The sequence below is a fragment of the Salmo trutta genome, unplaced genomic scaffold (assembly GCF_901001165.1).
Source record: "Salmo trutta unplaced genomic scaffold, fSalTru1.1, whole genome shotgun sequence".
Lineage (NCBI taxonomy): Eukaryota > Metazoa > Chordata > Actinopteri > Salmoniformes > Salmonidae > Salmo > Salmo trutta.
The window spans coordinates 40,001-52,500 of NW_021823096.1; the positions used below are offsets into that span (position 1 = coordinate 40,001).

Here is a 12,500-nt window from a genome sequence, read left to right on the forward strand (position 1 = left end):
GCCACTTTAACGCCCCTCCAACTAATAATTACTACTGAGAATCTCCTCTATCATCCCTGAGCTTCCACTTCTCCCACACCCTGACGTCACTTACTAAGGAAAGGACCTGGATAGCAGCATTATCGGCAGTTAAATGCAACAACACAACACTATTTATAAAAAACAATCTATTAAATATGTTTTTTGAACACTGTAATTTGTTAGCATGATAGCTGTATTCTTTGTTTATGGTAGACGCAGCTTGTTTGCCATTAGCCAATCAGCATTTCTCAAAGAGTTCAAAGCATGCGAATACAAACAACTGGTATTTCCTACATCACAACAGGTAATTACCACCTTCCCACTCGGTTATGAACACAGCATCACACATGATGACTCATCTCAGCACAACTCCCTGACGTCATCAGCGTGTGCCCACAGTACGCATCAAAGTTCTTTCGATTTTTCTTTTCATAGTCCTATTTTGACTTTGTAAACATCCTCATTCCCTGTAGCAATCAGCAGTACAGAGAAACACCTTCATTCCAAACTCATCTAACCTCTCTCTCTCTCTCTCTCTCTCTCTCTCTCTCTCTCTCTCTCTCTCTCTCTCTCTCTCTCTCTATCTCTCTCTCTCTCACTCTCTCCTCTCTCTCTCTCTCTCTATCTATCTATCTTTCCTCTCTCTCACTCCCTCTCCCTCTCACTCTATCTCTCTCCCCTCTCTCTCTATCTCTCAATCTCTCTCTGCTCTCTCTCTCTCTATCTATCTATCTATCTATCTATCTATCTATCTATCTATCTATCTATCTATCTATCCATCTCTCCTCTCTCCCCTCTCTCTCTCTCTCTCTCGCTCTCTTTCCTCTCTCTCTCCTCTCTCTCTTTCTTTATATATGTATATATATATACAGTTGAAGTTGGAAGTTTATATACTTAGGTTGGAGTCATAAAAACTCGTTTTTCAATCAGTCCACAAATTTCTTGTTAGAGAACTATAATTTTGGCAAGTAGGTTAGGACATCTACTTTGTGCATGACACAAGTAATTTTTCCAACAATTGTTTATAGACAGATTATTTCACTTATAATTCACTGTATTACAATTCCGGTGGGTCAGAAGTTTACATACATTAAGTTGACTGTGCCTTTAAACAGCTTGGAAAATTCCAGAAAATGATGTCATGGCTTTAGAAGCTTCTGATAGGCTAATTAACATCATTTGAGTCAATTGGAGGTGTACCTGTGGATGTATTTCAAGGCATACCTTCAAACTCAGTGCCTCTTTGCTTGACATCATGGGAAAATCAAAGAAATCAGCCAAGACCTCAGAATGGTAGACCTACACAAGTCTGGTTCATTCTTGGGAGCAATTTCCAAACGCCTGAAGGTACCACGTTCATCTGTAGAAACAATAGTACGCAAGTATAAACACCATGGGACCACGCAGCTGTCATACCGCTCAGGAAGGAGACGCATTCTGTCTCCTAGAGATGAACGTACTTTGGTGCGAAAATCCCAGAACAACAGCAAAGGACCTTGTGAAGATGCTGGAGGAAACAGGTACAAAAGTATCTATATCCACAGTAAAAAGAGTCCTATATCGATATAACCTGAAAGGCCGCTCAGCAAGGAAGAAGCCACTGCTCCAAAACCGCCATAAAAAAGCCAGACTACGGTTTGCAACTGCACATGGGGACAAAGATCGTACTTTTTGGAAAAATGTCCTCTGATGAAACAAAAATAGAACTGTTTGGCCATAATGACCATCGTTATGTTTGGAGGAAAAAGGGGGAGGCTTGCAAGCCAAAGAACACCATCCCAACCGTGAAGCACGGGGGTGGCAGCATCATGTTGTGGGGGTGCTTAGCTGCAGGAGGGACTGGTGCACTTCACAAAATAGATTGCATCATGAGAATGGAAAATTATGTGGAAATATTGAAGCAACATCTCAAGACATCAGTCAGGAAGTTAAAGATTGGTCGCAAATGGGTCTTCCAAATGAACAATGACCCCAAGCATACTTCCAAAGTTGTGGCAGAATGGCTTAAGGACAACAAAGTCAAGGTGTTGGAGTGGCCATCAAAAAGCCCTGACCTCAATCCTATAGAAAATCTGTGGTTAGAACTGAAACAGCGTGTGCGAGCAAGGAGGCCTACAAACCTGACTCAGTTACACCAGCTCTGTCAGGAGGAATGGGCCAAGATTCACCCAACTTATTGTGGGAAGCTTGTGGAAGGCTACCCGAAACTTTTGACTCAAGTTAAACAATTTAAAGGCAATGCTACCAAATACTAATTGAGTGTATGTAAACTTCTGACCCACTGGGAATGTGATGAATGAAATAAAAGCTGAAATAAATCATTCTCTCTACTATTATTCTGACATTTCACATTCTTAAAATAAGTGGTGGTCCTAACTGACCTAAGGCAGGGAATTTTTACTAGGATTAAACGTCAGGAATTGTGAAAAACTGAGTTTAAATGTATTTGGCTAAGGTGTATGTAAACTTCCGACTTCAACTGTGTACAGTCGTGGCCAAAAGTTTTGAGAATGACACAAATATTAATTTCCACAAAGTTTGCTGCTTCATTGTCTTTAGATATTTTTGTCAGATGTTACTATGGAATACTGAAGTATAATTACAAGCATTTCATAAGTGTCAAAGGCTTTTATTGACAATTACATGAAGTTGATGCAAAGAGACAATATTTGCTGTGTTGACCCTTCTTTTTCAAGACCTCTGCAATCTGCCCTGGCATGCTGTCAATTAACGTCTGGGCCACATCCTGACTGATGGCAGCCCATTCTTGCATAATCAATGCTTGGAGTTTGTCAGAATTTGTGGGTTTTTGTTTGTCCACCAGCCTCTTGAGGATTGACCACAAGTTCTCAATGGGATTAAGGTCTGGGGAGTTTCCTGGCCATGGACCCAAAATATCAATGTTTTGTTCCCCGAGCCACTTAGTTATCACTTTTGCCTTATGGCAAGGTGCTCCATCATGCTGGAAAAGGCATTGTTCATCACCAAACTGTTCCTGGATGGTTGGGAGAAGTTGCTCTCGGAGGATGTGTTGGTACCATTCTTTATTCATGGCTGTGTTCTTAGGCAAATTTGTGAGTAAGCCCACTTCCTTGGCTGAGAAGCAACCCCACACATGAATGGTTTCAGGATGCATTACTGTTGGCATGACACAGGACTGACGGTAGCGCTCACCTTGTCTTCGTCGGACAAGCTTTTTGCCGGATGCACCAAACAATCGGAAAAGGGATTGATAAGAGACAATTACTTTACCCCAGTCCTCAGCAGTCCAACCCCTGTACCTTTTGCAGAATATCAGTCTGTCCCTGATGTTTTTCCTGGAGAGAAGTGGCTTCTTTGCTGCCCTTCTTGACACCAGACAATCCTCCAAAATTCTTCGCCTCACTGTGCGTGCAGATGCACTCACACCTGCCTGCTGCCATTCCTGAGCAAGCTCTGTACTGGTGGTGCCCTAATCCCGCAGCTGAATCAACTTTAGGAGACGCTCCTGGCGCTTGCTGGACTTTCTTGGGCGCCCTGAAGCCTTCTTCACAACAATTGAACCGCTCTCCTTGGAGTTCTTGATGATCCGATAAATGGTTAATTTAGGTGCAATCTTACTGGCAGCAATATCCTTGCCTGTGAAGCACTTTTTGTGCAAAGCAATGATGACGGCACGTGTTTCCTTGCAGGTAGCCATGGTTGACAGAGGAAGAACAATGATTCCAAGCACCACCCTCCTTTTGAAGCTTCCAGTCTGTTATTCGAACTCAATCAGCTTGACAGAGTGATCTCCAGCCTTGTCCTTGTCAACATTCACACCTGTGTTAACAAGAGAATCACTGACATGATGTCAGCTGGTCCTTTTGTGGCAGGGCTGAAATGCAGTGGAAATGTTTTTTTGGGGATTCAGTTAATTTGCATGGCAAAGAGGGACTTTGCAATTAATTGCAATTCATCTGATCGCTCTTCATAACATTCTGGAGTATTTGCAAATTGCCATCATACAAACTGAGGCAGCAGACTTTGTGAAAATTAATATTTGTGTCATTCTCAAAACTTTTGGCCACGACTGTATATATATATATTTCATGTGAGGCTAAAGCAGGCTCAGTCAACTGGACAAACTGCTTATGAATTAACCAACACACAAGGAAATCATACAAGATGAATCGAAAGCTATCTCTAGGAGATGGGGTGAGAGAGATGTAGGGAGAGAGAGGGTGAGAGGGAGGGAGAGAAAGTAAGAGAAAGGGACAGATAGAGTGAGAAAGTGAGAGTGAGAGAAACAGAGAGAAAGCAAGAGAGAGAGAGAGAGAGAGAGAGAGAGAGAGAGAGAGAGAGAGAGAGAGAGAGGAGAGAGAGAGAGAGAGAGAGAGAGAGAGAGAGAGAGAGAGAGAGAGAGAGAGAGAGGAGAGAGAGGAGAGAGAGGAGAGAGAGAGGAGAGAGAGAGAGAGACAGAGAGAGAGAGAGAGGGATGAAGGTCATATGAGTTTGGAATGACAACGCTTAAGGGAATGATGATGTTTATAAACATTGTTTTCTTTTCAACTTCCACTCTTTCCCTCCCTCCCTCCCTCCCTCCCTCCCTCCCTCCCTCCCTCCCTCCCTCCCTCCCTCCCTCCCTCCCTCTCTCCCTCCCTCCCTCCCTCTCTCCCTCCCCTCCCTCCCTCTCTCCCTCCCTCCCTCCATCCCTCTCTCCGCAATCACGATTCTAATCAGAGACAAAGACAGTCGTGCAGGACAAAATGATTGACATGAATATGAAATGAAGAACCTCTTTTTAAGCTGATGAAAATAACAAAGTGTTTGTCTGTGTCTGTGTGTGTGTTTGTGTGTGGTGTGTGTGAGTATGTGTGTGTGTCAGTTGACACTAGAGCAGACAAAGGAGATGGACTGTGCCCACTGAGATCTGACAGCAGAGTCAAGGCTGGGTAACTGGTGATTTGACACCTGCTCCTCTTTTATCACCTCTCTCTGTCTGTACACACACACACACACACACACACACACACACACACACACACACACACACACACACACACACACACACACACACACACACACACACACACACACACACACACAGATGTGTTCAGGCGAGGAGAACATACCTTGTTGATGGGTTCCAACTGTCATTTTTCACAGTGAGGAGGAACAGTGGATTATGGGCCGTTGGAGGACCAGGGAGGAGACAGGAAAGAGTATTTTAGAAACAATGTTTGTTGTTTCAGTTCATTATGATTCATATTAGCATTTACCAACAACAGCTACTCTTCCCATAACCTCCTGAGGTTCAAAACCCAACACAATACAAAACATGGGCTGCGTTCATTAGTCCATACCGCAGCAAAACACTTTGCAACATCACTGTTTCTTATTATACAAATTCAGAGGTTTATTCACTAGGAATCAAACGGAACGAAACCACCTGAAAGCTCTCGTTTTCGTTGCAAGGGAACCAGGGTGTCTGTAGGGTGTCTGTAGTGATGCCTCTTTGAACAGGTTCATAGGATCAGTCAAAATCTTTGTATATACACTGCTGCCGTCAAGTGGCAAAATCTAAATTGCGCATGGGCTGGAATAATACATTATTCCAGCCCATGCCTTTCTCTTGCATTTCAAAGATGATGGTACGAAAAAAATACAAAAGAACGGTTGTTTTTTTCTTTGTATTATCTTTTACCAGATCTATTGTGTTATATTCCTTTAACATTTTCACAAACTTCAACGTGTTTCCTTTCAAATGGTACTAAGAATATGCATATCCTTGCTTCAGGGCCTGAGCTACAGGTAGTTAGATTTGAGTATGTCATTTTAGGCAAAAAAATTGAAGAAAATTGCAGATCCTTAACTAGGCAAGTTAGTTAAGAACAAATTCTTATTTACAATGACTGCCTACACTGGCCAAACCCTAATTACACTGGGCCAAATGTACGCCGCCCTATGGGACTCCCAATCACATCCAGTTGTGATACAGCCTGGAATCGAACCAGGGTGTCTGTAGTGACACCTGTAGTTATTTTATGTTTGCTACCTGTTGAATGTTGGGTAGCCTACCTGTTAAACGTAGTTAATTAATGTTGGGTAGCCTACATGTTAAACGTAGTTAAGTAATGTTGGGTAGCCTACCTGTTAAATGTAGTTAAGTATTGTTGGGTAGCCTACCTGTTAAACGTAGTTAAGTAATGTTGGGTAGCCTACCTGTTAAATGTAGTTAAGTAATGTTGGGTAGCCTACCTGTTAAACGTAGTTAAGTAATGTTGGGTAGCCTACCTGTTAAATGTAGTTAAGTAATGTTGGGTAGCCTACCTGTTAAACGTAGTTAAGTAATGTTGGGTAGCCTACCTGTTAAATGTAGTTAAGTAATATTGGGATAGCCTACCTGTTAAACGTAGTTAAGTGATGTTGGGTAGCCTACCTGTTAAATGTAGTTAAGTAATTTTGGGTAGCCTACCTGTTAAACGTAGTTAAGTAATGTTGGATAGCCTACCTGTTAAATGTAGTTAAGTAATGTTGGGTAGCCTACCTGTTAAACGTAGTTAAGTAATGTTGGGTAGCCTACCTGTTAAACGTAGTTAAGTAATGTTGGGTAGCCTACCTGTTAAACGTAGTTAAGTAATGTTGGGTAGCCTACCTGTTAAATGTAGTTAAGTAATGTTGGGTAGCCTACCTGTTAAACGTAGTTAAGTAATGTTGGGTAGTCTACCTGTTTAATGTAGTTAAGTAATGTTGGGTAGCCTACCTGTTAAATGTAGTTAAGTAATGTTGGGTAGCCTACCTGTTAAACGTAGTTAAGTAATGTTGGGTAGCCTACCTATTAAATGTAGTTAAGTAATGTTGGGTAGCCTACCTGTTAAACGTAGTTAAGTAATGTTGGGTAGCCTACCTGTTAAATGTAGTTAAGTAATGTTGGGATAGCCTACCTGTTAAACGTAGTTAAGTAATGTTGGGTAGCCTACCTGTTAAATGTAGTTAAGTAATGTTGGGTAGCCTACCTGTTTAATGTAGTTAAGTCATGTTGGGTAGCCTACCTGTTAAACGTAGTTAAGTAATGTTGGGTAGCCTACCTGTTAAACGTAGTTATGTAATGTTGGGTAGCCTACCTGTTTAATGTAGTTAAGTAATGTTGGGTAGCCTACCTGTTAAACGTAGTTAAGTAATGTTGGGTAGCCTACCTGTTAAATGTAGTTAAGTAATGTTGGGTAGCCTAGCTGTTAAACGTAGTTAAGTGATGTTGGGTAGCCTACCTGTTTAATGTAGTTAAGTAATGTTGGGTAGCCTACCTGTTAAATGTAGTTAAGTAATGTTGGGTAGCCTACCTGTTAAACGTAGTTAAGGGATGTTGGGTAGCCTACCTGTTTAATGTAGTTAAGTAATGTTGGGTAGCCTACCTGTTAAACGTAGTTAAGTCATGTTGGGTAGCCTACCTGTTAAACGTAGTTAAGTGATGTTGGGTAGCCTACCTGTTAAATGTAGTTAAGTAATGTTGGGTAGCCTACCTGTTAAATGTAGTTAAGTAATGTTGGGTAGGCTACCTGTTAAACGTAGTTAAGTAATGTTGGGTAGCCTACCTGTTAAACGTAGTTAAGTAATGTTGGGTAGCCTACCTGTTAAACGTAGTTAAGTAATGTTGGGTAGCCTACCTGTTTAATGTAGTTAAGTAATGTTCGGGAGCCTACCTGTTAAATGTAGTTAAGTAATGTTGGGTAGCCTACCTGTTTAATGTAGTTAAGTAATGTTGGGTAGCCTACCTGTTAAATGTAGTTAAGTAATGTTGGGTAGCCTACCTGTTAAACGTAGTTAAGTAATGTTGGGTAGCCTACCTATTAAATGTAGTTAAGTAATGTTGGGTAGCCTACCTGTTAAACGTAGTTAAGTAATGTTGGGTAGCCTACCTCTTTAATGTAGTTAAGTAATGTTGGGTAGCCTACCTGTTAAATGTAGTTAAGTAATGTTGGGTAGCCTACCTGTTAAACGTAGTTATGTAATGTTGGGTAGCCTACTTGTTTAATGTAGTTAAGTAATGGTGGGTAGCCTACCTGTCAAACGTAGTTAAGTAATGTTGGGTAGTCTACCTGTTAAATGTAGTTAAGTAATGTTGGGTAGCCTACCTGTTAAACGTAGTTAAGTGATGTTGGGTAGCCTACCTGTTAAACGTAGTTAAGTAATGTTGGGTAGCCTACCTGTTAAACGTAGTTAAGTAATGTTGGGTAGCCTACCTGTTAAACGTAGTTAAGTAATGTTGGGTAGCCTACCTGTTAAATGTAGTTAAGTAATGTTGGTTAGCCTACCTGTTAAACGTAGTTAAGTAATGTTGGGTAGCCTACCTGTTTAATGTAGTTAAGTAATGTTGGGTAGCCTACCTGTTAAATGTAGTTAAGTAATGTTGGGTAGCCTACCTGTTAAACGTAGTTAAGTGATGTTGGGTAGCCTACCTGTTAAATGTAGTTAAGTAATGTTGGGTAGCCTACCTGTTAAACGTAGTTAAGTAATGTTGGGTAGCCTACCTGTTAACGTAGTTAAGTAATGTTGGGTAGCCTACCTGTTAAATGTAGTTAAGTAATGTTGGGTAGCCTACCTGTTAAACGTAGTTAAGTAATGTTGGGTAGCCTACCTGTTAAATGTAGTTAAGTAATGTTGGGTAGCCTACCTGTTAAACGTAGTTAAGTGATGTTGGGTAGCCTACCTGTTTAATGTAGTTAAGTAATGTTGGGTAGCCTACCTGTTAAATGTAGTTAAGTAATGTTGGGTAGCCTACCTGTTAAACGTAGTTAAGGGATGTTGGGTAGCCTACCTGTTTAATGTAGTTAAGTAATGTTGGGTAGCCTACCTGTTAAATGTAGTTAAGTAATGTTGGGTAGCCTACCTGTTAAACGTAGTTAAGTGATGTTGGGTAGCCTACCTGTTAAATGTAGTTAAGTAATGTTGGGTAGCCTACCTGTTAAATGTAGTTAAGTAATGTTGGGTAGCCTACCTGTTAAATGTAGTTAAGTAATGTTGGGTAGCCTACCTGTTAAATGTAGTTAAGTAATGTTGGGTAGCCTTCCTGTTAAACGTAGTTAAGTAATGTTGGGTAGCCTACCTGTTTAATGTAGTTAAGTAATGTTCGGTAGCCTACCTGTTAAATGTAGTTAAGTAATGTTGGGTAGCCTACCTGTTTAATGTAGTTAAGTAATGTTGGGTAGCCTACCTGTTAAATGTAGTTAAGTAATGTTGGGTAGCCTACCTGTTAAACGTAGTTAAGTAATGTTGGGTAGCCTATCTGTTAAATGTAGTTAAGTAATGTTGGGTAGCCTACCTGTTAAACGTAGTTAAGTAATGTTGGGTAGTCTACCTGTTTAATGTAGTTAAGTAATGTTGGGTAGCCTACCTGTTAAACGTAGTTAAGTAATGTTGGGTAGCCTACCTGTTAAACGTAGTTATGTAATGTTGGGTAGCCTACTTGTTTAATGTAGTTAAGTAATGTTGGGTAGCCTACCTGTCAAACGTAGTTAAGTAATGTTGGGTAGCCTACCTGTTAAATGTAGTTAAGTAATGTTGGGTAGCCTACCTGTTAAACGTAGTTAAGTGATGTTGGGTAGCCTACCTGTTAAACGTAGTTAAGTAATGTTGGGTAGCCTACCTGTTAAACGTAGTTAAGTAATGTTGGGTAGCCTACCTGTTAAACGTAGTTAAGTAATGTTGGGTAGCCTACCTGTTAAATGTAGTTAAGTAATGTTGGGTAGTCTACCTGTTAAACGTAGTTAAGTAATGTTGGGTAGCCTACCTGTTAAACGTAGTTAAGTAATGTTGGGTATCCTACCTGTTAAATGTAGTTAAGTAATGTTGGGTAGTCTACCTGTTTAATGTAGTTAAGTAATGTTGGGTAGCCTACCTGTTTAATGTAGTTAAGTAATGTTGGGTAGCCTACCTGTTAAACGTAGTTAAGTAATGTTGGGTAGCCTACCTGTTTAATGTAGTTAAGTAATGTTGGGTAGCCTACCTGTTTAATGTAGTTAAGTAATGTTGGGTAGCCTACCTGTTAAATGTAGTTAAGTAATGTTGGGTAGTCTACCTGTTAAATGTAGTTAAGTAATGTTGGGTAGCCTACCTGTTTAATGTAGTTAAGTAATGTTGGGTAGCCTACCTGTTTAATGTAGTTAAGTAATGTTGGGTAGCCTACCTGTTTAATGTAGTTAAGTAATGTTGGGTAGCCTACCTGTTAAATGTAATTAAGTAATGTTGGGTAGCCTACCTGTTTAATGTAGTTAAGTAATGTTGGGTAGCCTACCTGTTTAATGTAGTTAAGTAATGTTGGTTAGCCTACCTGTTAAATGTAGTTAAGTAATGTTGGGTAGCCTACCTGTTAAATGTAGTTAAGTAATGTTGGGTAGCCTACCTGTTTAATGTAGTTAAGTAATGTTGGGTAGCCTACCTGTTTAATGTAGTTAAGTAATGTTGGGTAGCCTACCTGTTAAACGTAGTTAAGTAATGTTGGGTAGCCTACCTGTTAAACGTAGTTATGTAATGTTGGGTAGCCTACTTGTTTAATGTAGTTAAGTAATGTTGGGTAGCCTACCTGTCAAACGTAGTTAAGTAATGTTGGGTAGCCTACCTGTTAAATGTAGTTAAGTAATGTTGGGTAGCCTACCTGTTAAACGTAGTTAAGTGATGTTGGGTAGCCTACCTGTTAAACGTAGTTAAGTAATGTTGGGTAGCCTACCTGTTAAACGTAGTTAAGTAATGTTGGGTAGTCTACCTGTTAAACGTAGTTAAGTAATGTTGGGTAGCCTACCTGTTAAATGTAGTTAAGTAATGTTGGGTAGTCTACCTGTTAAACGTAGTTAAGTAATGTTGGGTAGCCTACCTGTTAAACGTAGTTAAGTAATGTTGGGTATACTACCTGTTAAATGTAGTTAAGTAATGTTGGGTAGCCTACCTGTTTAATGTAGTTAAGTAATGTTGGGTAGCCTACCTGTTTAATGTAGTTAAGTAATGTTGGGTAGCCTACCTGTTAAACGTAGTTAAGTAATGTTGGGTAGCCTACCTGTTTAATGTAGTTAAGTAATGTTGGGTAGCCTACCTGTTTAATGTAGTTAAGTAATGTTGGGTAGCCTACCTGTTTAATGTAGTTAAGTAATGTTGGGTAGCCTACCTGTTTGATGTAGTTAAGTAATGTTGGGTAGCCTACCTGTTAAATGTAATTAAGTAATGTTGGGTAGCCTACCTGTTTAATGTAGTTAAGTAATGTTGGGTAGCCTACCTGTTTAATGTAGTTAAGTAATGTTGGGTAGCCTACCTGTTAAACGTAGTTAAGTAATGTTGGGTAGCCTACCTGTTAAATGCAGTTAAGTAATGTTGGGTAGCCTACCTGTTAAACGTAGTTAAGTAATGTTGGGTAGCCTACCTGTTAAATGTAGTTAAGTGATGTTGGGTAGCCTACCTGTTAAATGTAGTTAAGTATTGTTGGGTAGTCTACCTGTTAAACGTAGTTAAGTAATGTTGGGTAGCCTACCTGTTAAATGTAGTAAAGTAATGTTGGGTAGCCTACCTGTTAAACGTAGTTAAGTAATGTTGGGTAGCCTACCTGTTAAACGTAGTTATTTTATGTTTGCTACCTGTTGAAGTTATGTGTGGGCGTCGGCTCGTCCCAGTAGGCCTCCCAATGTATAGACGTGGCCTTCTCGCCAAGACGCCAATCAACGAGTCCAATGTGAATTCATTAATTGAAGTTATTTTGGGAACCGTTTCTTTTGTGTGTGATTTTGCCTGTTGTCTATTATTATACGCTGTAATGAAAGATGTGGGAATGTTGGTTTTTACATTGATGGCCAGTTAGGTAATTAATTGTGATTTGGACAGTGGTATGTCCCATGGAAGGGCTCAGGGAGTACAGTGAGGGATATAATAGTAATAGGGTGTTATTGGTGAGATAGAACATAATATCACACAGACATATCAGAGACCTACATCTACTAACAGGATGTTACTAACAGGATATTACTAACAGGATATTACTAACAGCATATGACTAACAGGATATCACTAACAGGATATGACTAACAGGATATTACTGACAGGATATTACTAACAGGATATTACTGACAGGATATTACTAACAGGATATTACTAACAGGATATTACTAACAGGATACTACTAACAGGATACTACTAATAGGATACTACTAACAGGATACTACTAACAGGATATGACTAACAGGATATCACTAACAGGATATGACTAACAGGATATTACTGACAGGATATTACTAACAGGATATTACTAACAGGATATTACTAACAGGATATTACTGACAGGATATTACTAACAGGATATTACTAACAGGATATGACTAACAGGATATTACTAACAGGATATTACTAACAGGATATTACTGACAGGATATTACTAACAGGATATTACTAACAGGATATTACTAACAGGATATTACTAACAGGATACTACTAACAGGATATTACTAACAGGACATTACTAGGAGGGTAAACACACTGACTCT

General features: G+C 39.9%; 1 protein-coding gene across 1 annotated transcript in view; it reads right to left on the reverse strand.

The window, feature by feature from the left end:
- Positions 1 to 5,132, reverse strand: part of syt17 (synaptotagmin XVII) — a gene marked incomplete at both ends in the record, with an annotated part of 45,096 nt that extends 39,964 nt beyond the window's left edge. Inside the window, one exon of the mRNA XM_029747663.1 lies at positions 5,115 to 5,132. Within this exon, the coding sequence (XP_029603523.1) occupies positions 5,115 to 5,132 (18 nt within the window). The remainder of the gene's footprint in view (positions 1 to 5,114) is intronic.
- Positions 5,133 to 12,500: the final 7,368 nt, after the last annotated feature.